Source organism: Dermacentor variabilis, unplaced genomic scaffold (assembly GCF_050947875.1).
Source record: "Dermacentor variabilis isolate Ectoservices unplaced genomic scaffold, ASM5094787v1 scaffold_16, whole genome shotgun sequence".
Lineage (NCBI taxonomy): Eukaryota > Metazoa > Arthropoda > Arachnida > Ixodida > Ixodidae > Dermacentor > Dermacentor variabilis.
The window spans coordinates 4,217,971-4,244,911 of record NW_027460324.1 but is presented as its reverse complement, the minus strand read 5'-3'; the positions used below and the strand labels follow the sequence as shown (position 1 = coordinate 4,244,911).

The following is a 26,941-nucleotide window of genomic DNA, read 5'->3' as shown; positions in this document are numbered from 1 at the left end:
ATACTGAACAAATTTTTAACTTGTACCAGTTTTGTAATGTAAATTCAAGAAACATGTGCGAACTATGCTTTTAAACATATAGGAACCGCTCCAACACCAACATCTTTCTTTGTTATCTTGATGTAAACAATATGTATATAATTATTTTTGTTGTCTTTGTGCAAGTGCTTACAAGGATTTGTGACACAAGTATTATATGCGTTTATTTTGTACACTAAAAGGGTTGCATTCCGTGATTTCTATCTCATGTTTAAATTTTGGCACAAGCTTGTACAGTGTTTCAGGTGATTACTTTTGTTAACTGCTTGCTGCTGTTTAATGGGTCCTTGAGCACTCTCCAGAAGTCTGTGACATCTTTTTGACTGAGGACCTCCGACTCGGTGTTCTTGGAAATAAACTTGAATTGATACAGACGACGCGCGCTACTCTGGAACTATCTTGTAGCTATCATCACCACAAAGCCCGTCTTATGCGGTGCTACACTTTTCTTCTCGCGCTTTCCCCACACCCTCCTTCTCTGCTTTTCGCCTCATGGTTCCGCTGCACACTCCTCATCTATTTTCCTCCTCGTGCTCTCTTCATTGGTGCAGTCTTTCATCTCCCGGTGCACTCCACATTCACTTTCATCCTTCGCTGCGTTCGTTTGCTCGGTTACGAGGGAGAATGCCAACGCTCGCTTCAGGAATGGGTGCCTAAGAGCTGCGCTGTAAAATAAGTATAAATTTTGCATCCTTTGCTCGTCTTATTTGTCGACACCTAGCTTTAAGGATTACTTAACAGCCACTGTGTCCGTGCTGCCGAACTATTATCCTGCCAATACATGAGATAGACGTATGGCTCATACAACATTTTCATACTGCAATCATTACAGCATAACCTTCCATTCATTCTAAACAAATTTCGAAAATGCAACTAACACCCAATTACAACAAATGTTTGTCATACAGTTGATTGCTTCTTCTACTCTTCTGTTACTGTGTCTATAGAAATCAATCAATTTGATCTGACAGTTTTTCTATGCATTGTTAAACATTTCCAATGGAGTTCTACCAGCAACATCATGCACTGTCTGAAATGACGACTGAACTTTAGCTATTTGTCAGACTTTACAATTTTTGGCAGAATGAGGGGTCAGGAAAAGTAAAACTTTGACTGGCGGCATCGTCGAAACAAGCCTCCAATGCTCCTAGCACTTCTTCAATAAAAAGAAGCAAAATTTGTGCTTTAGACAACTCAGCAACATAATTTTTAAATGACAGCAGCAGTGAAGACACAGGAGTTTCTCTCGGGCTGTAAATTTTCCGATCCAACATATAGGCTGTTTTAACGACATCTCACAAACAACAGTACATGCTCATGAGTGCGAGTTATTCTGATAATTGTGTTCTACCAATATCAACTGCAACTTTACTTTCCCCTCCCTGGGTAGCTTTCATCCATCAGTGCTTCGACAGCATATGTGAAAATTATTATGAGCAATCGTTCCTGTCATGTGGGATTTTCACTCACGCAAGCTAGCACGCAGTCGAATTTCAGACCAACTTTGAACTGAAGCTTGACTAGCTAACTAATCTCTTACATTTTGAACACAGCCTATGCAAGTGCCCTTATTCATTACTGTACAATATTGCAACGCTGCACTGGAGGAGCGTGGAAGAGAAATAAGCAGCGCAAGGTTTTTCGGAGTGATCGGCTGTTTCGGACCATCCCATGTCTTCTCTACCATTTTCACTGTAAATAAACCCATTCTTCATTCTAACAAGTGGTGGAGGTGCTGGGTACTGGTCACCCTGGGCAACCCAGTCCTACATTATCTTCAAAGAAGCAGACGCCCGGTTGGACTACCGCCAGAGCCAACAAGCATGGCCGACGCCCAAGCAGGTCGGTCAACGAACACTATCGAAGAAGTTATCGTTCAAGCCAGCCAGAGACCAAGGCATCCTAGCTACTAAATGCCAGAAGCATGTATATTCTCAGGTAAAACAGATGAAGATGTGGATGACTGGCTGAGACACTATGGAAAATTAAGCCAGCATAACGGGTGGAGTACATCAACGCAGCTTATGAATGTCGCATTTTTTTCTCGCCGGTACTGCTCTACTTTGGTTTGGCAATCATGAATGCATGCTGACCCCTTGAGAAACTTTTGTCCAGGAATTGAAAGCCTGCTTCGGCGACTCCAATTCTAAAAAGAAGAAAGCGGAACACATGCTTTCATGCAGAGCCCAATTGTGTGTTGAAATGTGTACCATGTATATTGAAGAAATATTGAAGCTATGCGAAATTGTTGACGCAAATATGTCAGATGAAGACAAAGTACGACCTCTATTAAAAGGAATCACTGAAGACGTCTACAATTTTTTAATAACGAAAGAAAACCTGAACACTCCTTCCAATTTCAGGCAACAATGTCGGGCGTTAGAAGCTCTGAAGACCCGAAGGATCTTACCGAAGATCGGGCGCTTGGACAACGTCACCACAGTTGCAAGTATGGACAATGCTGCCTGCGATGACATCGCCTTGATCGTGCTTCGAGTGGTTCAAGAACAGCTAGTACGACTTCAGAGAGTAGAAACTGGTTATCAGTGCGCGTTTGACGAGTGCATTCTCAGACCACCATCCTGGACGTGAGAACATCGCATTGAGCGCTGACCACCTTCTGAAGAACCACACTTAAATAACTTGACTACCTAACTAATCTCTTACATTTTGAACACAGCCTGTGCAAGTGCCCTTATTCTTTACTGTACAGTATTGTAACACCGCACTGGAGGAGCGTGGAAGAGAAAGAAGCGGCGCGAGGTTTTTCAGATCCCCAAAAGATTTCTGCTCTTTGCAACTAGAAGCCGAAGACAGTGAGAGACCTCAGAAGTTTCCTGGGCCTTTGTTCTTGTTTTCATAGGTTTATTAAGGACTTCACCCAGCTTCTAACCTGCTCACTGACCTGCTTTGCAAGGACACTCTGTACATATGGTCTGCTCAGTGCGAGACTGCTTTCCAGCAGCTGAAGTTTTTGCTCAGCTCTGGGCCACTTCTTTGCCATTTTGATCCGGAGGCGTTCACCGAACTGCATACTGATGCAAGTGGTGTGGGCATTGGTGCTGTGCTCGTCCAGTTTCATGAGAGAAGCCAACACATTGTTGCATACGCAAGTCGTACTTTGACTAAAGCAGAAAGCAATTATACAGTCACGGAACTGGAATGCTTTGCTGCTGTTTTCACCATCCTCATGTTCAGACCTTATTTATATGGCCACCACTTCAAGATTGTCACTGTCATATGTAAGAGGCATGCGGCACAGAAAGGAAGAAGAGGTTGATGTGCACATATCGGTCCGAACGGCATGAGCCCTCGAGACGTGTGACCCGAGCTGTGATCAAGGGAGAAGCGGCGCTGAGCTGGGATTATCGACGTAGCTTTGGGCCAAGAAGGCTGTAGTGTCAGCATCGCCCTGGCGATGGGAGCCACGGAGGTTCGACCACGTCCGTGATGGCGGTGGTCCAGGGTGTGGCCGTCGACCTCAGCGACGTTCAAGCAAGGCTCTTTGGACCTGCTGCAGCCTCTCACGGCAGTGCCGGGCACTCCAGGAAGGATCCCCCTTCAGAGGCTGACCAGCATGTACGATAGTCCCCAGGGTGTTGCAGCGGAACCAGGAGTTAGGCCTAACTAGTGAGGCCGGGGTGCAACGTCATCGACGAAGTTCGGGACACCGGCATAAGCGACGGACGAGTTGACTGGCCAACACCAAGGTAGCAATGTTTACGGAGTCCGCGAGAACACCGACTATGATGAAGATTCAACACGAGTGGGACACGGAATTAAGATACATGCAATGACAAAAGTCTGTAAGAACGCTTCTATCTGATAGCGTCGCAGCCATAGGCTAAGATTGCCTGACTTTCACATAGAAAATGCTGAAGACTATCATAGGCAGGGATAAGGACATGTTTGGGTTACATAAGCATTACCATTCCTTCATTGAGTTTTATTTTGAGTCAAATGAGTTTTTAGTTTTTGAGTTTTGAGTGTAATTAAAATCTGTTTGCTGTGCTGCTCTGCATCTCCCAACCCCATCTCTCGTAACATCCACATGCCCTGAGATCAGCGACACACACAGTCACTGACCATCACTCTCTCTGCAGGCTCGTTGGACTGCGCAACCTAGCCGGGCAGTTGATTCGGTGGGCCTTGCGTCTTCAAGAATACAACTTTTCTGTTGCTTATAAGAACGGTCGGTGCCACACAGATGCCAACTGCTTATCTCGTCTTCCCTCTCAGAGTGAGGGTGCTGATGTTGACAATTTTGACGACTACTTAACTACAATCTCATCATACTTTCCTAACTTTGCCATCTTCAAGAATGAACAAAAGCGCAATACTTCACTAAAGCTGATTATTGATGCGACCCACAGATCTGAATGGTCTACACCATTTGTTATTCATGACGGTCTGCTTTGCAGCAAGAATTATTCAAACGACGGTGCTCCACTGCTGCTCGTCATCCCAAAATGCCTGCACCTTGCTGTACTTCGGGCCATGCATGACGACCTTACGTCCGGTCACCTTGGATTAACTCGAACGCTCCACCGCCTCCGATAACATTTCTATTGGCCTCAATCGTGGAAGACAACCTAGCAATATGTCGCCAGCTGTGATGTCTGCCAATGCCACAAACGACCGACTACCGCTCCTGCAGAAACTCTGCAACCAGTTAGACCGCCAACTTCACCTTTTCAGAAGGTGTGTAGATTTACGCGGCCCCTTCCCCAAGTCTTCCAATGGCTGCTGCTGGATAATCGTGTGCTTTGATTATTAAACATGTTATACTGAAACAATGGCACTTGTCTCAGTTACTGGATCCGATGTTTCGGGGTTTCTTCTGCATTCGATTATCCTCCACCCCGATGCTCCTCGTGTGGTGATAAGTGATCGTCGTGGAATGGTTGCTTTGCCTTTGTGGAAATCGATATCGTCATTCCACGCCTTACCATCCGCAAACCAACGGTCTAACCAAGCGAACCAATCGCAACCTCGTCAACATGCTTTCAATGTATGTCTCAGAGGATCGTAAGAACTGGGTTGCCATATTACCGTCCATCACATATGCCATCAACACAGCCAAGCATGAATTCACAGAATATGCACCTTTCTTTCTCCTCTACGCTTGCCATCCTCAAAGTTTTCTCGACACCATACTTCCTTTTTCACCTAATGACGATGCTTCCGTCAGGCAGATATTGTGTCGTGTCAAAGAGGCACATCGACTTATCGTTGCGTGTGCATGCTATGGCTCACTACGACGCAAATCTGCCCGTCAGATTCACCACTGGTGACTTCGTGTGGCTGTGGACATCGGCTTGGAAAAGGGGACTTTGTCAAAAGCTTCTCTCCAACTATTCGGGCCGTTTGTCATTCTCAAATGCTTAAGTGAAGAGATTTATGTCATCGCTAAAGTGACGGCTGATGACCGCCGTTCACGCAAGACACAAGTTGTGCACGTCGCACGATTGAAACCGTACTATCAACGCGCACTCTGACTCGCTCGGTGAGCTTCGTCTATCCCAGAGGAAAATGTAATGCTGCACCGGAGGAGCATGAAAGAGAAAGAAGAAGCGGCATGAGGTTTTTCGGAATGATCAGCTGTTTCAAACCATCCCATGTCTTCTTTACCATTTTAACTGTAAGTAAACCCATTCTTCATTCGTAACAATACTGTGCAACACTTCACATCACAGTGTACAGCACTGTACAGGAATTCAGCAGAGCATTTGGAGTCTCCAGCACCAGTTGACCACCTTGTTTGCAGAAAAAAGCTGGTCTAACGCAATCATCATGCATGAGGAGGTTTCGACATAGGTGCCTACTGCAACGACTAAAGAGGACTAAACAAAATGCTCCTTGCACCAACAAGAACATGCACATTTTCACATTTGCGAAGCTACTGCTTTCCCATATCCCTATGGGTATTGTTGATGCCAACAAATCTTCATAATATTTTTTGTGTGATCTGACTTACAAGATTGGGAACCAGGTGCATATTTTGTATATTTCAGAATTTTTTTACTTTGAATGCTTATACTAAAAATGGCAAATTATTACTTTATTACTAGTCAAAAGTGCATGTCACATTTGCGTGATCAGCACTGTCTCCTTTTGTTTCTTTCTCCCCTTTCCTGCACACAGCATTTTAAGTGACAGTTTTGTGCAATCTGTGCTCCACAGAAAATCAAGCGTTTTAGATGTTACTGCTGGCTATTTGCCCACTGCAAGTGACGCCTGTAATACTGTAGGAGGGGCTTGTGATGTCACCTCGGCTGGCAGCGTTCACTGAAGACTACATGGCCCAGCTTTTTGTTTAAATTCTCAGCTGTTTTCAAAGTGTTGCACACGAGCAATGTTCTCACACTTCTTTATACCAAAACTTGTTCGGACAGGAACCACCTTTTCCACTCCATTGCCATTATCAAAGATGTTGCGCCATTCAAAGCTGCCATTATTGATAATTTTTTTCTGTAATTATCACATTGTTTACTGTTTCTGTAATTATTGTATTGTTTATTGTTATTTGTATTGTCCTTTACATTCCTTTTGCAAAATGCCAAAAATTATATTTTCAATTATCTTAGTTGTTTTCTATTATTTCTTTAGTAAAGCCTATGCAACCACTCCCCTCTGTAGTGACCTTTGGACCCTGAGGGTACTGCAATAAAAAACATTAACACAGGAACTCCACTAGAGTTGTCTAAGCATGCGTAAACATTGTGCCACTTGCTCATCTCCGTACGGCCCAGTGTCATTATCAATCTTATCAAATTGACCAGTAAACCCTTATCAATCATTATGAGTCCTTATCAACTTTATCGAACTGGATCTGACTCTTATCAATCCTCATCATTTATCAACCTTGTCAGACTCGATCTGAACCTTGTCAACCTTTGTCGGTCCTTATCAACCTAATCAGAATTTCTCCGATCGTTGTAAGCCCTTATTGTTGTTTAGCACCTTATCAATCCACATCAAACCATTATCAACTGTGATGAAAACCATATAACCACTCATCATTACTTATCTTCCTTATCAACTCTTGACTGCTTACCTGTCAGTGCTGCGAGACACAAAGCGCATGAGCCCTCAGAGATCGGTGGCATTTCGATCGGTGGAGGAACGCCCCAACGGAAGGCACGACCCGTGACCACCAAAACACATCGGGGGATGTGGCTTGTTTGGCATTATATTTTCACGAAGTTGGAACTTTCCTCAAGTCTACAAGCAATGCCAACATATTTATTTCAGACTTGTTTTGTTTTACAGTCGAGCCCGCTTATAACGAACCTGAGCGTTACACGGCGTCTGTTATACCCCGAAGCTCATAGTAAGAGGACGACAGCTCAAAAAGAAAAAGTGGCTAATCAAAACACAAAATTTATTTCTTTGCAAAGAAGTTCGTGATGCTCATCTGTTTCTGCAGTGCAGATCCGATGATGGTGGTCTCTAGTTTATTAAATGCAGGAGCGTGCTCTTCGCCTATGCCATTGGCATAGACAAGTTGCCTGAGGCTCTCTATGTAGCCCACTGCTACAGGCACACTTATGGGTGCTGGCTCCGAAGTTTCAATGTCATCTGATTCCTCCGCGTTGCTCTCTGCCCACACTTTGCAAGCGATGCCCTCGCCCATGCATGGTTCCAAAATATCAGTGTCTTCATCAGCAGAAATAAAGTCATTCCAACCAGTGTCATTAGTCCCCCATGTCGGAGTCAATGACGCGCTACCACAAATCACCGCTGGACTGATCATCTTCAGAAACATCAGGCTCGGCATCAGGCTCTGCGTCGATGAAGTTCGCCTTGCGGAAACAGTTCCGCACGCAAATGGCCGTCACCTCCGCTTAGGCCGCCTTCGCCATCTCAACGGCTGAATACAGTGAAACTCTAAGCGGCAAGTTGGCAGCCGGCCGGTCAACAGCGAAGGCAAGCGCTCCACAATGTGGCACCTACATGATACCTTAAATGCGCGTATTATGCCCAAATCAAGTGGCTGCACTTTTGAAGTGGTACTGGGCGGCAGGAAAAGTAAAGCGACTGCTGTCAGAGAAGTTCGCACATTGTGCACTGAGCAGTTGTTGAGCATGTGCAGCAAACGCCTTCCTTGCCTCTGCATGTTGCAGTCAAACTCGCACAGCCACTTTGCAAATAAATTGCACGTCACCCTCGCCTTAGTATTGTGCCTGTAGCACATAGGTACACAGCTCCGAAAGCAATGCAGCTTATTTGGTTTTCCAATTACAAATGGCACGTGCTGGTGGCACCGAAGTACTGTAAAGCGCTCTTTACTATGCTTACCAGCAGCACACGAGTCGCCTTTCATGGCGTACGTCTTGTCCAGCAGCAGCTGATAAAATAACGCAGGTTCATCTGTGTTATACATGTCGTGCTCCATGTAGCTTGCAGTAATGGCTTGGTTTCTTAAAATCCAAGTGGCAATGTCTTGGTCGTTTACCGAAGCCGCCTCGCCAACAATCGATTTAAAAACTTTGCCGCACTTTTAATCGATGTAGCCAGCCATTGCTTGGGCAGAAGTAAGGAAAATCTAGCAGGAACGCAAAGTCTAGTGCAGAGAGGCCTGCTTCGTGGTAACGGCCAGAAAACAAAGCTTATGAACTTTAGCCGGCGCCGTAGCGCGCGCCGATAGCGAGGGAGTTGCAAAATAGAGTGAGGAGAGGGGAGCAGAGTTTCGAGGATGGGCGGGAGGGCAATCTTCGAAGCAACACGCCGACACTTGTGGGCAGTGCGTGATGGCGGGAAGAGGGTAGAGGTGCATGAAACAGATAGTTCGCTTCCGAGGAGGCTAGGGAAAACAGACTGCGTGCACAAAGGGGTTGGCGGTCATCATTTCACACCGCGGCGGCGGGTTTATGCTATCCGTTCGCTGCAACCGATATCCAGGGCTCAAAGAAGTTCATTATATGTGTGATTTTATGCCATTTAGATTAGTCGCCGACTGATTCTTCTGACTCCAAAAATTCGGACATGCTCGATTATTCGGTCTGCTTTGCAGCACTGCCATTCTCCCCATAGACCATAATGTATAACAACTGCTGAAAGTTCTGACACCTTGCAACCTCTCATCTAATTTTTCGGACACTCCTTGAGCCAACTCGATCGAGAGCACCATGCACCAACTCTGACCGGTGCATGGTTCGACTTGCTGAACGCCATTTTTGCTTTGAACGGAGCCTCCTTGCTGCCCCACAAAGTGGCACTACCGCAAATCTCCACTCATCATCATCGTTTCTGCCTGGATTTCATTTCATTTCATTTCATTTATTATACCCTCAAAACCACAAGGTATTACAGAGGGGAGTGGGGTAAAAAAAAAGGTTACATAACAAAGAAAGCAAAGAAGGCAGCAAGTGATGTATGAAGGTCATATGATGTAGTATGATTGATAGAGTGGCTACAGCAGTTCCGGTCTCAGCTTAGCAAGCCATGTCAAGACTTCGTGCACGACGCTGCGAGTAGGCCACATTTTTTGTTTGTGCGACTGGTGTCGGCATGACAGCGTGGTGGTGTTTGCTTTGTGTGCTGTGTCGAGATTGTGGTGATCCAATGCGGCATACGGAAACATCGCGTCAAGTGTCGAATGGCGCCGACAGTGCCCGTACATACTGCACTGGGGAATGTCGGCAAGCAGGTGCCAGGAGCCCTAGGATTTGTCGCCTTCCAATGTGCTCCCTATTGACACCAAAAATGTTCTGCAGAGACCAGCATAGTGGTTGCATTCCGATTCCGGACACCGTCTCATTTGACAGTTTCACAAGTGCTGACACTGCTGTACTGACATGCGCAGAACTTGACGACGGCGAGATTATTCGTCAGGTTTCTGCTGCACCGCCAGACGATGACTCCGACATGGAAGGTGACGTACCATGTGCTACGCAGCCGTCGCATGCGGACTGTGTACAAGCAGTGACTGTGCTTTCAGCTGCCTATAGTGACCGTACGACCCTCTCCATGATTCAGGCTTATCTGATTGCGTGCAAACGGAACAGCATGCAACGGCGCATTCATTATTTCTTCAAGACTACTGCCGAGCATGAATAAGTACGTGGAAATAAAGGATTTCTTTTTTTTTTTTATCTGCTTTTTCAGACACCTGTTTATTCGGACATTTCAGCAGTCCCCATGAGTTCCGAATAAACAGTCGGCAACTGTATGTATCTTTTGACGGTCACACGGCTCTCGTTCGAACAAGACAACGACAGAGTGAAAGGACACAGGACAAGCGCCGTTATTTATATTTCATTTATTTAGTTGTTATTTATAGTGACTTGTCTTATGTGAATGACAAACGGACAGGTTTCCTCATTGGGTCAGCATAGAAATGTTTATGCATTTAAGTACAATGTGGTGCCAATGCAGCAAGGACCACAGCATGATCTATGCATCAGGCTAGCTTGTTTGCAATGCCCAAGCACAGTGAGGGTCATTTAAGGAACTCAAGAAACTGTCTGACAATGTGGGTCTGGCCAAAGAGGCTGCTCATTTCACAGGTAAGATGTGTTCGCAAATTGCCTTGTTTAACTTGAACTTCTTGCTTAGCCCCCCCCTCCTTGTGGATGTGCGAGATAAATGACAGCAGGACTCAAAGTGACAACTAGGAGAAAAATAATTTATGTTGTATTAGTAAATTGCTCTTCTACATACCAAAAACACCCCCGGACACTCTGATCGGAGGATTGGTAAGCCAAAAAAAGATGCAAGAACAAACGATGGGTGGCCACGTCGCTGATGGCCTCTGCTGGGGGGCTAGTTAACTGTTCACGGCAAAGCTGAAGTATGTTACATTCTAAAGAACCTAAAGACTGAACTCAGCAAATTTCAGGAGCATTTATGGATGCACAACTGCCAACGTACGAATAAAAAACCTTTGCGATGAGGTTTATTGTCGTTCACAACAGTGTGGATCAATCAAAGCACTGCAAGGGCTGTCCGTAGCAAGGGGCTCGCTCGCGATCACGGCACGGCCCTTCGTCTTCCTCTTCAGACGGCACATACACAGGAGCGTGTCTGCTTCATTACAATGCCCTGGGAGCGAAGCGTAGCCATCCTGGCGACTCAGGGCACGGAAAAGATGAGCGGGTCGTAATACAATTTCAGGCGGTTGACATGTACTGTCTCGCGCCCACGACGACACAGGTCTGGTGACACGGCGAGCGGCTCGACGATGTAGTTTACCGGTGAAGTGGCCTCGATGATACGGTATGGACCGTGATAACAGGCCAGGAGTTTGGAAGAAAGGCCAGGAATGTGGGCTGGTATCCAAAGCCACGCAAGCGAACCAGGAGCAAAGTTGTGCGGTGGTTGATGATCACGGTCATGTCTTGTCTTTTGACGTACTTGAGTTTCACTAGCCAGGGTACGTGCCAGCTGACGGCAATCTTCAGCATATTTGGCGACTTCGGAAAGCGGAGTATACTCCGTAGCATCAGGTTGGTACAGCAGTATGGTGTCCAAAGGGCACGATGGCTCACGGCCATACACAAGGAAAAAGGGGGAAAAGCCGGTGGTCGCTTGCGTCGCGGTGTTGTACGCGAACGTAACAAAGGGAAGTACGGTGTCCCAGTTGGAGTGGTCGGATGAAATATACATCCGCAACATGTCGCCAAGTGTGCGATTGAAGCGCTCGGTCAGACCGTTGGTCAGGGGATGGCACGCGGTCGATTCGCGATGAATTATCCTGCACTCAGCGAGAAGGGCTTGGATACCCTCGGACAGGAAGACACGGCCCCTATCACTCAGTAATTCTCGGGGAGCACCATGGAGAACAAAATTGCGAAGAATGAAAAAACCAACGTCACGGGCGGTCGCTGCTGGCAGAGCTGCAGTCTCAGCGTAGCGAGTAAGGTGATCTACGCCGACAATAATCCACCGATTTCCACGCCCACTGCATGGAAACGGGCCGTAGAGGTCGATGCCGACGCGGTCGAACGGACGAGATGGGCATGGTAGCGGCTGCAACGGTCCTGTGAAACGCTGGGTAGGTGTCTTGCCTTGTTGGCATGTAGTGCAAGACTGAATGAACTTTTGCACAAAGTTGTACATGCCTCTCCAATAATAACGCTGACGCAACCTTGTGTAAGTTTTGAGGACGCCGGCATGGGGCGCTTAGGGGATCAGAGTGAAAAGACCTGCAGACATCAGAGCGCATATGACGAGGTATAGCGAGGAGCCATTTGCGTCCGTCGGGCATGTAGTTGCGACAATACAGAATGTTGTCCCGCACAGAAAAGTGGGTTGCTTGGCGACGCAGTGCTCGTGTCGAAGGGACGTCAGACGGAGTGGCAAGGTAGTCAAGTAACTTTGCAAGGGTTGGGTCCTTGCGCTGCTCTGTGAGCATGTCAGTGATGGTGAATGGCGACAGGTTGGACGAGGAAGCTGACAAAGACGCCAAATCAGGCATCAGTGGAGAGCGAGAGAGCGCATCAGCGTCGGAGTGCTTGCGACCGGAGCGGTACATGATGCGGATGTCGTACTCTTGCAAGCGAAGCGCCCAACGTCCTAAGCATCCAGTCGGGTCTTTCAAGGAAGAAAGCCAACAAAGGGCATGGTGGTCAGTAACAACGGCGAAAGAACGACCGTAAAGGTATGGGCGAAACTTGCTTAGTGCCCAGATGATCGCTAGGCACTCTTTTTCTGTGACGGAGTAATTTAATTCTGCTTTCTTTAGAGTATGGCTCGCATAAGCGACGATGTATTCATCATAGCCAGCTTTCCGTTGCGCTAAGACCACGCCAAGGCCAACTCCGCTGGCGTCAGTATGGACTTCCATGGGAGCATCAGGGTCGTAGTGGCGAAGAGTCGGTGGTGAGGTCAACAAGTGGCAATACTGCCAAAACGCTGCATCACATTCAGGTGACTACACTGCTGTGCCGTTACTGGTGGAAAGTAAACTTGTCAAAGGTGCCATGACGGATGTGAAATTGCGTACAAAGCAACGAAAATAGGAACATAATCCAATAAAACTTCTGAGGGTTTTGATAGACGTGGGCGTTGGAAAGTCGGCAACGGTGCGGAGCTTGTCTGGGTCCGGGAGGACGCCGTCTTTTGAGATAACGTGACCCAATATGGTTAGTTTTCTTGCAGCAAAACGGCACTTCTTGAGGTTAAGCTGTAGGCCGGCAGATGCGAGACAGGTCAGAATGTCATGCAGGCGAGCGAGGTGTGTCGGAAAATCGGTTGAGAAAACGACGATGTTGTCTAGGTAACATAAACAGGTCTTCCATTTGTGACCGCGAAGGATGGTGTCGATCATACGCTCAAAAGTAGCAGGCGCATTGCACAACCCGAAGGGCATGACGTTAAACTCGTAGAGGCCATTGGGTGTAACGAATGCGGTTTTCGGACGGTCAGGCTCGGCCATTGGAACTTGCCAGTACCCGGAGCGCAGATCCAAGGAATTGAAGTATTCTGCACCTTGTAAACAATCGAGAGCGTCATCGATTCGAGGCAGTGGATAAACGTCTTTTCTCGTTATCTTGTTTAGGCATCTGTAGTCGACACAAAAGCGAATGGAGCCATCTTTTTTTCTCACCAATACGACAGGTGAAGACCAAGGACTTTGAGAGGAACGGATGACTCTACGTTTGAGCATGTCGTCCACTTGCTCCGTGATGAGTCTGTGCTCTTCGGCAGAGACACGATACGGGCACTGTCGCAAGGGGGAGTGGGAACCGGTTTCGATGGTGTGAGAAACACCGGTGGCACGGCCCAGTGACGTCTGATTACAGTCGGAAGAAGAGACAAACTTGTGAAGGAGAGCGAGAAGTTGGCAGCGATGCGATGGGGAAAGTGCAGGGTCGATGGCCTTGTCAAAACCCACTGAAGGTGATGAGCCGGAGACCGAAACGATGGCGTCAACATGACGGAGGGAGTCAGCAGGAACATCCAGGTCGTCGACGTAGTCGACCGCTTGGAAGTATCCTACTGTCTCTCCACGCAGTAGGCTGATCGGGTACTGGTAGTAGTTGGTGACCAGCATCACAGTTGACCCAGATGTTACAGTAAGCACGGCAAACGGAAGAACAATGCCCTTGCGTTGAGCAAACACATCAGACGGTGTGAACACCACAGTGGCGTCAGATGTGGCATCAGACGACAAGACAACAGCCATCGACGACTCAGGAGGTATGGTTGTGTCGGCATCAACAGTGAGTTTGTCGGCAAAGTGAGGAGAGCTGGTCGGCAGTGATTCACATAGTGGTAAAAGCGACACTTCTGCACGCGAACAGTCAATGACAGCATGATGGCGTGACAGGAAATCCCAACCAAGGATGAGGTCGTGAGAGCAAGATGATAGCACGAAACACTCGATAATGTACAGAACGTCGTTGATGACGACACGGGCCGTGCATACAGCTGAAGGGTGAATTCGCTGCGCACTGGCAGTGGCGAGCACCAGGCCAGAGCGAACTGTAGTCACTTTTCGTAGCTTGTGGCAAAGGCTCTCGTGAATGATGGAAATGGCTGCTCCGGTATCGACTAGTGCGACTGCGGGTACTCCCTTTACAAAAACTCTAATAACATTTCGCGGCGAAGATTGAGGTCTTGAGAACGTCGATGTATTTGCAGTTCTTGCCTCAGGAACTGCAGCAGTCAGTTTCCCTCTTCAGTGGGAACTCGACGACGCAGGGGCGAAATCGAACGCTGACGAGGGGAAGGAGAGCGATGAGGGGATGGAGAGCGCCGAGTTTCCGACCAGCGATCAGTGTCGAGACGTCGCGGTGAAAATGGAGGCGGGGCGGCGTATTGTGGCGCGTAGCTGGGCGTGTCAAAGCTGGTACGCACAGTTGGGGCGCGGCGGCGACAGAAGCGCGCTACATGACCAGCAATGCCGCAGGCGAAGCAGATAGGCCAGTTGTCTTGAGTGCGCCACGTCTCGGTGAGACGCAAAAACTGTGGTGACGGTCGGGCAACTGGAAATGAAGACGGATGCATATGCGATGAAAAGGAAGCTGTCTGTGCAGGTGGCCGCGCAACCACGGCTGCATAACTGAGCGGCAGCGACGTAGGGTGAGTGGCAAAGGTGGTATGGGCCAGCAGCACACTCGCAGGATTGGGTAGGGGTGTTGTAGGAGCTGCAGGAAGCGGTTCAGATATCTGAGTACGGATGGCTTGCTGCAGCGTTGGAGGCAAAGCAGCCGTAGGTGCGTCGCTGTGAGGGAGTAGCGAGAGCTGTCTGGCCACCTCTTCACGAATAAAATCTTTAATATTGTTACGTAGGAAGACACCGACGAAAAGCTATTTGCAAGTATATTTACAAGGCAATACGCCGCAGTTGGCCAAGAGGCAACAGCCCGCGCTAGCTTCCAATCATCGTCATCGTGTTCTTACTGCTCGGCTCTTCGTCATTGGAAATACTATCCCGTAGCACTACCCTCGGCGGCAAAAGCGCCGTCCCGGAGCGACTAAAGGCCGGACTCTGAAGCAATGTAGTAGCTCTTGAGCCTACTGACGTGCACGACATCACTAGATGCCAGAGTAGATGACGAGGTTGAGCTCACAGGAGCACTTTCATACGTCACAGGCGTCACCTGGCGCAGCACGTGGTAGGGTCCTGTGTATAGCGAAAGGAGCTTTTCTGAAAGTCCGACGTGACGAGAGGGCAACCACAGGAGCACGAGTGCACCAGGCGAAAACTCTGTCATGGTGGTGGGCGTTGTACTGACGCTGCTGCGTGGTTTGCGAGTCCGTCAGTCGAGCACGGGCAAGCTGGCATGCATGGTCGGCGAGGGCGATGGCGTCGCGCGCATACTCGATTGTTGAGGTCGCAGCAGGAGGAAGTACCGTGTCAAGGGGCAAGGTCGGTTCGCGACTGTAGAGTAGATAAAATGGAGAAAATCCGGCAGTGTCGTGCCGGGAAGAATTATAAGCAAATGTGACGTAAGGAAGGGCAACGTCCCGGTCGTGGTGGTCCTTCGAAACGTACTTGGACAGCATGTCGCTAAGAGTATGGTTTAACTGCTCTGTCAGGCCATTGGTTTGAGGGTGGTATGAGGTAGTCAGCTTGTGTTGAATACAGCAGGAACGCACAATGTCGGCGATAACTTTCGAGAGGAAGTTACGACCACGGTCAGTAAGCAGCTGTCGCGGGGCGCCATGCACTAAGATAATGTCACTCAAGAGAAAGTCCGCGACGTCAGTGGCGCAACTGGTAGGGAGAGCCCGCGTGATAGCGTATCGGGTGGCGTAATTAGTCGCGACGGCTACCCATTTGTTCCCAGAGGATGACGCAGGAAAGGGACTGAGGAGGTCTAATCCAACACGAAAGAACGGTTCCACAGGGACGGTGATCGGGTGGAGATGACCAGAAGGTAGCACCTGAGGTGTTTTCCAACACTGGCAGGGATCACAGGCAGCAACATAGCGTCGGACGGAGCGAGCGGGATCAGGCCAATAGAAGCGGCAGCGGACGCGGTCGTACGTGCGGGTTACCCCAAGATGTCCTGCAGTGGGTGCGTCATGCATCTCAAAGAGCACAGTCTGTCGTAGATGTTTTGGCACGACAAGAAGAAGATCAGGGCCATCAGGGAGGAAGTTCCTTCGGTACAGAATGCCCCCCTGGAGGACATATCGGCAAACGGATGCGTCGGTAGGTATAGAGCGCAGACGCTCGATGAGTACTCGCAGCGATAGGTCCCGGTACTGCTCATCGGCGATGTTAGCGAAGGCAGACACAGAGAAAATGCCGTCGGCGGTACTACTGTCGGCGTCGTCAGGCTCGTCTACCGGGTAGCGAGACAGGCAGTCAGCGTCCTTGTGTAGTCGGCCAGATTTGTAGGTGACAGAGAACGAATATTCTCGGAGGCGTAAGGCCCAGCGACCAAGTCTTCCTGAAGGGTCTTTCAATGAGCATAACTAACAAAGTGCATGATGGTCTGTGATAACGGAAAAGGGTCGGCCATATAAGTATGGGCGAAACTTCGCAACCGCCCAAACTAGGGCCAGACACTCACGCTCAGTGATGGAATAGTTGCGCTCCGCGAGCGAGAGGAGCCTGCTGGCATAAGCGATAACACGGTCGTGGCCACCATGGCGTTGTGCCAGTACTGCGCCAATTCCGTGACCGCTGGCATCAGTACAGACTTCGGTAGGCGCAGAAGGATCGAAATGGGCCAGAACGGGAGGCGTTGTGAGAAGGTCGATTAGAAGCGAGAATGCAGAGGCCTCGTTATCGCCCCACTGGAAAGGGGCGTCTTTTTTCAAAAGCTCGGTTAGTGGTCATGCTATGGCCGCGAAATTTTCCACGAAACGGCGGAAGTACGAGCAAAGGCCGATGAAGCTGCGCACATCCTTGACACACTTCGGAACAGGGAAGTGCATAACAGCATGGATCTTGCCTGGGTCCGGTTTCACTCCGTTCGCGTCAACGAGATGTCCAATGACGGTAATCTGGCGACGGCCGAATTGGCACTTCGATGCGTTGAGTTGCAGACCGGCTCGTCGAACAACGTCCAGAACTACTGAGAGGCGCTCGAGGTGCGTAGCGAATGTTGGGGAGAATACTATAACATCGTCCAAGTAGCACAGGCACGTGGACCATTTGAAACCGTGAAGAAGGGAGTCCATCATGCGTTCAAAAGTGGCAGGAGCGTTACATAGGCATCATAGGAACAGCATCACCTTGAATTGATAAAGAGAGTTGGGTGTTACAAAGGCAGTCTTCTAGCAGTCGAGATCGTCCATGGCAATCTGCCAATAGCCGGAGCGAAGGTCAATAGAGGAGAAATAGCGAGCACCGTGGAGGCAGTCAAGGGCGTCATCAATCCGAGGTAGGGGATACACGTGCTTTTTGGTAACCCTGTTAAGGTGCCGATAATCCACGCAAAAGCGCCATGAGCCATCCTTCTTTTTTACCAGCACAACAGGTGACGCCCATGGACTACATGACGGTTCAATAATGTTCTTGGCAAGCATTTTGCGAACTTCGGTGTGAATAACGTGACGCTCAGCCGGTGATACTCGATACGGGCGGCGATGAATAAGAGGGGCATTGCCGGTATTAATGCGATGTTTAACAGCTGTTGTTTGGGCCAAAGGACGATCGTTAAAGTAAAAAATATCTTGGTAGGAAATCAGAACGCCGTAGAGCGCACGAGCGTGCTCGGACGGCATGTCGGCTGCAATCATTTTCTGTAAGTTGGCGATGGTACAAGTTGCCGACTGCGATGGTAGAGGAGGATTGGTTGAATTGTCGTCTACTGAAATCGATGCTACAGAGTGATCCTCGAATGAGCAAAGTCGGGCCAGAGACATCCCGCGTGGCAGCACTTGTGTCGTCAAGCCAAAATTGACCACTGGCAGGCAGACGCAATTCGCCGTAATAGATAAAACTGTATGAGGTAGTGTGATCCCGTGCGTAAGGAGGACGTCTTGCATAGGAGCCGCGATGTAGTGACCGTCGGGCACTGGTGGGGATGACACGAAGTCAACGTAAGTCAGTGCCGAAGGTGGCAAGCGAACGAAGTCCACGGAACTGAGGCGAGCAGGGTGTTGTTCAGCGGGATCCGGAACAGGCAGGTTGAGGCGGAGAGTACTGGTGGAGCAATCGATGAGAGCAGAATGTGCGGAGAGGAAGTCTAGGCCGAGGATGATGTCGTGGGGACAGTGAGCGATGACTGTGAATAGCACGGTAGTGGAGCGATCGGCGAAGGAGACGTGGGCGGCACACATACCAATTACAGGGGCTGTTCCACCATCGGCGACACGGATAACAGGCATCGTGGCGGGCGTGATTATTTTCCTCAGCCAGTTACGAAGGTCAGCGCTCATTACCGACAAATGAGCCCCAGTGTCTATGAGAGCAGATACAGGAACACCGTCGACTTGCACGTCAAGAAGGTTCGGATGAGTGGGCAACATCAGGAGAGGATTTGGCGGCGTAGGAAGCAATGCAGCGTCACCTCGAGGCGCTGCATCGTCTAGTTTTCCGCCTGGGAGCGGCATCCGAAGGGAGTCGGCGAATAGGAGCGACGGGGCTGGGGGGAGCGAGATTGTCGTCGTTTGGGCGAAGGCGGACAAGAATAGGGGCGGTTTGGCGCAGGAGAATCGCTGGCGGCATTATCTGAGCGGGCAGCATAGGGACGAGAAAGGCCACCTGGGGGCGAGAGTAGACAGTATATGTAGACTGGTACAGGGAACTCCAGCGACTGCGACAGTGCCAAGAAATGTGCCCAATTCGATGGCAGTGAAAACAAATTGGCTTGTCGTCTGCAGTGCGCCATTCAGAGGGGTTGCGGAAACGTGGTGGGTAAGAAGGTGCGGGACGGGGTGGAATCGAAGAAGCCGGGTGGGTATCAGGGCAATGGGCGGAGCAGATGGTGTGAATACCCATGTTGGCGAACTCCTGGTGGACAACTGCCTGGATCAGGGAAACAGTGACTGCAGGTGCATTGGAGGGGCTGGAGTCGAACGCAGCCGGATAGGCGGCCTCGATCTCACGCCAGACAATCCTGGTAACATCGCCAGTGTTGTTGGGACGAGGTGCGTCGGCACAGGAAGATGTCGATGGGGTGTTGGGCAGACGGGCAAACTGTTGGTCGATACGTCGGCTTTTAGCAAGTTCCAGGCAGCGGCACTCTTTTATAACTGCATCCACCGTCGCCACGTTGTTAAATACGAGCAAGTTGAAGGCGTCATCGGCAATGCATTTGAGGATGTGGGAGACCTTATCGGACTCAGTCATGCGTGCGTCAACTTTGCGGCACAGAGCCAAGACGTCCTGAATGTACGTGACATAGGGCTCTGTTGACGTCTGCACACAACCGGAAAGCGCCTTCTGCACGGCAAGTTGGTGACCGTAGGGGTTGCAGAACAAGTCTCGAAGCTTCTGCTTAAGCGAATCCCAACTGGTCAGCTCATCTTCATGCGTCCGATACCAAACTCGAGGTGTGCCACCGAGGTAAAAGACTACGTTGGCGAGCATGATAGTAGGGTCCCACCGGTTATTGCGGCTGACGTGTTCGTACAGGCTGATCCAATCCTCGACGTCTTCCCCATCTTTTGCCGAGAATATGCCAGGATCACGGGGAGCGGAGAGGGCGATGTAGGTCATCGAAGTGGCAGCACGTGTCGGAGCCGGCGGAGTCGGGTTGTCGTCGCCGGGAGCCATGAAGGAAGGCTCAACGTACCGTCCACTGCGAAGCTCTGTGACAAGGTACAGGGAACGTCCACCTCCACCAGATATGTTACGTAGGAAGACACCGACGAAAAGCTATTTGCAAGTATATTTACAAGACAATACGCCGCAGTTGGCCAAGAGGCAACAGCCCGCGCTAGCTTCCAATCGTCGTCGTCGTCGTCTTACTGCTCGGCTCTTCGTCATTGGAAATACTATCCTGTAGCATTATGCTGCGAAAGGGTCGAGTTGGTTATTTCGATGGAAACTGCGATGCTCGAGACGGAATCGGCATGCTGAATGTTCTGGCGGGCGATGGAACGTTGGTGGCGCAGCTCGTCAAAGCTCTGGCAGAGGTTAATGAGGACTGATACACTAGTTGGTCTTTTGGCCAGCAACATCTAGAATGCGCTGTCCTCGATGCCGTTGAGGATGTGTTTAATCTTGTCATCCTCTGACATGCTGGGATTTACCCACTTGCACAAATCGAGAACATCCTCGATGTAGCTGGGGAATATCTCTCCAGGCTGCTGTGCGCGCTGGTGTAGACGCTGTTCAGCGCGTAGCTTACGCACAGCTGGGCGATCAAAGACTTCAGCAAACAGAGTCTTAAACGCGGACCAGCTCGTAAAGTCTGATTCGTGGTTGAAAAACCAAAGTTTGGCTACGTCGGCTAGGTAGAAAGGCACGTGGGTCAGCTTAGACTGGTTATCCCATCTGTTATGAGCACTTACACGTTCGTACAATGACAGACAGTCTTCCACGTCGTGTTCGGCGGTCCCACTGAAAACGGGTGGGTCGCGTTGACGAGGGACGCCGGCGCAGATGACAGTGGTAGTCAGAGGCGCAGGCAACAAGGTGGCAGGATCAGGCATTGTGCTGGGTGATCTTGTTGGCAGGGTTCGAGTGCGGAGCTCCAGAACGAGGCGAAGAATCTCAGCAACCTCCACCAAATGCAATGAGGTTTATTGTTGTTCACAACGGTGTGGAACGGTAGATAAATCAAAGCACTGCAAGGGCTGTCCGTAGCACGGGGCTCGCTCACGATCACGGCACGGCCCTTCGTCTTCCTCTTCAGACAGCACATACGCAGGAGCGCGTCTGCTTCATTACACCTTTAACACTTTTTCTACCGTGCCCCTTGGGCACAGCTAGTGTACCAGCAACAGTTTCAAATGCCATTTTCGCAGCTCATGGACACACTGCACCACCTGATGTATGGTAGGAGAAGTAAAGTTTTGTTCCTTATAGAGTTTGTTTTTCTACCACTTCGTGGCAAGTTTTCAATGGGCTCCGAAGACACATGGAGCGCTCGTCTAAGTTGAAAGCGAAAATATCGAGAAGCAGCATAACATCGCAGATTTCATGATTCCACTGTGTCTCCACCTGATTTTATAGATTGCTCAAGGACCAGCCAATCAGAGGACGCTGCCTTTTCATCTGACTTTGATCCTACAAGTGACGACGGAAACCAACCCAGAGCTTGAGTATGCACCGCTAGTTCGTGCCTCTTCGCCGACTAAAGCCACTCAGCACTAGTCAGCTAACATGGAGACATACCCAAACTGCAAGAAATGCTACGACAGCAGCAGAAAACAAGAATTTACTGCAAGAGTTCTCCAATGTTTTACATTGAGGAACTACTTTTCTGCATGGCACGCCTATTGTAGGGCTTCCAGTTAAAATTTTGTAGCGCAATTAGATTTCAAAGAAAAATTTTGATTTTGTCACATATAAGAGGGAAGATAAAATAAAATGGTAGACGAAGAAAGGTTTCAAGAAGACGACAAGGATGGCGTTAAGAATGACGTGGATTAACCGAAGACAAAAGAAGATAAAGAAGAAGTTCTCTGTGAGGTGACAAGAGATGATTGGTGGAGAAGTATCCGGTGAGATGGAAAGCGATGATTGGTGAAGAAGAGAAGAAGACGAAGAGAAGGATTACGTGGACTATCAAGAAGGCTATAAAAGGGCGAGGAAGGGCGAGGAAGGGCGAGACACAGGGGGGGAGAAGAAAGCAGCGGAGACTTGGCGGGTCAGGGACGATTCGACCGAAAGAGAGCGACGCCGGCTACTGCTCCGGTATGCTCGTGTTCTACGGCTTTGCACCGCAGACTTCCTGCCATTCCTGAGCCCATTCCGGGGAGTCCACGGAGGACGCCACCACCTGCTACGGCCAGGGGTGTCTCTACCGCTGTTGCTACCCTTCCGGGTGATGCCCCAACGCCAACAACATCGGCCACACCTCCACGGGCACTTGGACCGGGAGCGTGTACGACGCAACCAACGACGCCTCCAGCGACGCCAGCCCTCGAACGTCGAACGCCACTCCGACGCCGGCTACGGGACCCACACTACGCCACATCCGCACCGAACCAGACGTGAGCACAAACGCCAACCACTCTCAATAGAACGCTAGTGGCAGTGTTACCGGTTCGTGTGTACTGATAGTTTTTGTATCTTGTGTGTTAGTTTTGTTAGGTTTGTGTGCTGTTGTTCATGTCGCGTGGGTGGTATTAAATGTGCATCTGTGTGAGTACACCTGTCGCCTAGTCCATTCTTTCGGCCAGAGTGTTCTCTGGAGGAGATCCGTGACAAAGACAAGTGGCGAGCCTGCCAGGATTCATTTCCTTGTTTCTTTTTGCTTTGTCTCAGATCTTTCCGATCTCTCGACGGCAGAAAGTATGGATTTGGCAAAAACGCTAGAACTTGCGCTCAAGCTAGGGCTAAGCAAGGAAGAGGCGATGCGTCTCTGGGACGAGAAGAAAGAAGAAGCAAAGAGGCAGAGAGAGGAAAGGGCGCAAGCACGCGCAGACGCTCGCGAAGCAGAAGAGCGAGAGGCTAGAAGTGCTCGTGAGGCAGAAGAGCGAGAGGCTAGAAGAGCTCAAGAGTCAGAAGAGCAGGAGAAAAGAAGGATAGAACGTGAGAAGCAGTTCCTTTTGTGGAAACAGGCGCATATCGCAGGAGGATATGAGGGGGTCATGGACGATAATCAGCGTTCCTTTGCGGGTACGAATCTCCTAGGCCGGCCAGGGTTTGTCCAAGAAAGTTGATGGCTCCTTTTGATGACAAAAGAGATGATTTGGACGCGTATCTGCAACAATTCGAGCGGATAGCTCTGGGGCAAGGCCAAGCTGCATGCGTTGTCGGCTTTCGAGCAGAACTTGTCACACCACCTGAAGTTCCACCGCGAAAAGGAGAACAAACCCCGCAGGGAAATGAGGTGGTGAGTGGAGCACCCAAGTCAAAAGCAGCAATGCCGGTGGTAATGGGGCAAATAGGGGACCGCCCTGCATTGGTGCTTAGAGACAGCAGAGCCAACACAGCTTTGGTTAGGAGAAGCCTGGTGAAGGACGAGGAGCTTACAGGGGAAACATCGACCCTCACTCTCGCAGATAGCACAGTAGGGTACCTTCCTGAAGCCAGAATTCTAGTGTCCACGCCATATTATACCGGACAGGTAGTGGTAAAATGCGTAGAGCATCCCATCTACGACCTCATCTTGGGAAACATTACGGGTGCAAGAAGCATCGAGGACCCCGATCCCGAGTTGAGAATGTTCAACGTTGAAGAACACCCAAAGGAGGAAAGGCCCACGACAGCTCAGGCAAGTGATGGGGATGGGGCAGTCAGTGTCTCTTCGGCAGTGGAGACAAGAGCTCAAGCGACAGGCAGAGCAACGCGACGTTTGGAGAGAAAGAAAGAGGGTAAAGAGAAATCCAAAGACAAGAAGCGCACGAGCAAAGACAAGTCCAAAGACAAGAAGAGCAAGAGCAAAGACAAGTCCAAAGACAAGAAGAGTAAGAGCAAAGACAAGAAAAGCAAAGGCAAGGATAGTAAAGAGAAGAAGAAAAAGAAGGGTTTCTGTCCCTGGCTAAGCAGCAAGAGCAGCAAGAGCACCAAAGAGGAAGGGGGAGGCAAGCGCAAGTCCAAGAAGGCCAAGAAAGGCTCCTTTAAGGAAGGCAGCTCGAGATCGAGAAGCAAAGATAAGGGTAGCAAGGCTAAGTCCAGCAAGGAGAAGGTGCGAAAAAGAAGCAAGGAGAAGACAGACAAAGGCAGTAAGGAGAAGGCGAGCAAGAAGCGAGGTTCTAAGAGGCACAGCAAGGAAAAGAGCAGCAAGGAGAAAGACAACAAGGATATGCAAAGTAATGAAAAGCAACAAAGCAAGGAGAAGCACAGCAAGGATAAGCTCGGATGCAAAGAAAAGCATAGCAAGGACAAGCGGAGTAAGGAGTCCAGTAAGTCCAGTTTGGCCTTGCAAGAATACTCATTTCAAGTGGAATATATTAAAGGCAGGGATAACGTTGGAGCGGACTTCATGAGTAGAGCCAACTGAAAAGCTCTAGGTATCTCTGGGAGGTATCTTGTTGTTGCTGCTGTGCTATGTATCTCAGGGATGTATCGTGTTGTTGGCGTTGTTACGTGAATATACAAAGCAGTGTGTTGTGTACATTAACATGTTTATTAAGGACACCGTGTGGACAATTGCATTGTTCTGAAAAAGCCGTTTGGTTGTGGACATTTACATGTTTAGAAGGACACCGTGTGGTCAACGGCAGTGATGTGTTAGTGGTGTGCGACAACAGCAGTGATGTTAAGTGGTGTGCTTTTGGTGTGTGCTGGTCATCTACGTTGTGTTGTGTGGGGTGCTGGGTCCAGAATCACCACAGAAGATAGTCGGCTGGCTGGATGGCTTGAAGAGGAGGACGACGTGAGCAGTTTTTCAGGGAAAAACTCTTGAGAGAGGGGGCCCTTGTCACATATAAGAGGGAAGATAAAATAAAATGGTAGACGAAGAAAGGTTTCAAGAAGACGACGAGGATGGCGTTAAGAATGACGTGGATTAACCGAAGACGAAAGAAGATAAAGAAGAAGTTCTCTGTGAGGTGACAAGAGATGATTGGTGGAGAAGTATCCGGTGAGATGGAAAGCGATGATTGGTGAAGAAGAGAAGAAGACGAAGAGAAGGATTACGTGGACTATCAAGAAGGCTATAAAAGGGCGAGGAAGGGCGAGACACAGGGGGGGAGAAGAAAGCAGCGGAGACTTGGCGGGTCAGGGACGGTTCGACTGGAAGAGAGCGATGCCGGCTACCGCTCCGGTATGCTCGTGTTCTACGGCTTTGCACCGCAGCCTTCCTGCCATTCCTGAGCCCGTTCCGGGGAGTCCACGGAGGACGCCACCACCTGCTACGGCCAGGGGTGTCTCTACCGCTGTTGCTACCCTTCCGGGTGGTGCCCCAACGCCAAATCATCGGCCACACCTCCACGGGCGCTTGGACCGGGAGCGTGTACGACGCAACCAACGACGCCTCCAGCGACGCCAGCCCTCGAACGTCGAACGCCACTCTGACGCCGGCTACGGGACCCACACCACGCCACATTCGCACCAAACCAGACGTGAGCACGAACGCCAACCACTCTCAATAGAACGCTAGTAGCAGTGTTACCGGTTCGTGTGTACTGATAGTTTTTGTATCTTGTGTGTTAGTTTTGTTAGGTTTGTGTGCTGTTGTTCGTGTCGCGTGGGTGGTATTAAATGTGCATCTGTGTGGGTACACCTGTCGCCTAGTCCATTCTTTTGGCCAGAGTGTTCTCCGGAGGAGATCCGTGACATATTTCTTGGCAGCTAGTGGCAAGTAGACAGCGAAACACTTTGTACATATAAAAAAGATATTTTTGCATTTGTTTCTTTTTAGATACAAACATATCTTTACAAGTTTTGTGTTTGACAATTCGTTGATTTTTTCATTACACAAATCTCGTTAATAAATGGTGTGTGCCTGAAAAGCAGATTCATTGTGCTTTGCTTTCATGTATGTATAAAATTTTGAGTGCAATATTTCCTTCGGAAAAAAATAATCTAGTGCAACCTACAAGAAAACGGTCATAATAAGGAGAGTGAAAATTCGTGACATCCCGCACTAGCACTGCAGTTTCAGCCAGAAATTCAGAAATGTAACTTTGAACTTGTGCTCACTTCTAATAACCCACCTATCAGTGTAAAATCAACACAAATAGAGTTTTTATGGAATACTTCGTCCGACTAAACTGACTTGGTGTTTCTCTTTAGGGCCACTTTCAAGGGGTGCTACAACACTTTTTTCAAGCTGCCACATGTGCACTAGATTTATTCTCAGTGTCTCAAAAATCAAAGAGCAAGAGGAATTATGATAACACAGATAAACCCAAGTTATCAAGCAAAGAAATTTCAAAATTAGAGTTTCCCTAAACTCTAATTTTCGCAGCTCTAATGCTACATTTCACTCTCCTATGACATCTTAGGGTGGTGCTAATAGCAGCAGGGCATTAGTGCAAGTGGGCACACCATGGTTGCCTAGTCTGCCCAGCTTGCCGTTTCTATGGGAGTCCACAACTGGGCAGGGTGTGGTCCAATCTCGGAGGATATGATGTCCCTTTCACAGTTACAAGAGCTTACTCTGATGCATTGTTCTCATGGTTGCAAAACTTCACCTATGGCTGTGTGATACTTGAAATGATTGTACAACATCATCCCATAGTTTCTTTTTGCAGTGCTTCCAATAGTGTGCAAACATAAATCACATGTTACATTTTTAACCAATGATCACAGCATCACTCTTTGAGATTGCATTCTGTCTAGTGTTAGTACAGTAAAACCTCATTAATTTTGAAAAACCCGATAATTCCAAATCGTCTTCTGGTCCCGACAGGCATATGCATTCTTTAATGCAATTAAACTCTCGTTAAATCAAGCATATTTTGTTGGTGCACATTGATTAATTCAAAC

At 49.1% G+C, this 26,941-nt stretch overlaps 2 protein-coding genes across 3 annotated transcripts in view; one reads left to right on the top strand and one right to left on the bottom strand.

Annotated features, from left to right (window-relative positions):
* The window catches only part of LOC142568068 (AP-5 complex subunit mu-1-like), a 244,330-nt gene that overhangs the window by 128,609 nt on the left and 88,780 nt on the right, over positions 1 to 26,941 (bottom strand). The gene's annotated exons all lie outside the window — the stretch shown is intronic.
* On the top strand, positions 23,442 to 24,756 carry LOC142568080 (uncharacterized). The gene has a single exon (XM_075678178.1). The coding sequence runs from the start codon at positions 23,442 to 23,444 to the stop codon at positions 24,507 to 24,509; it is 1,068 nt and encodes a 355-aa protein (XP_075534293.1). The 3' UTR covers positions 24,510 to 24,756.

Bases quoted from the DNA above. Each gene is read 5' to 3' on its own strand.
- LOC142568080 (XM_075678178.1), top strand. From the start codon at position 23,442: ATGGGGCAAATAGGGGACCGCCCTGCATTGGTGCTTAGAGACAGCAGA.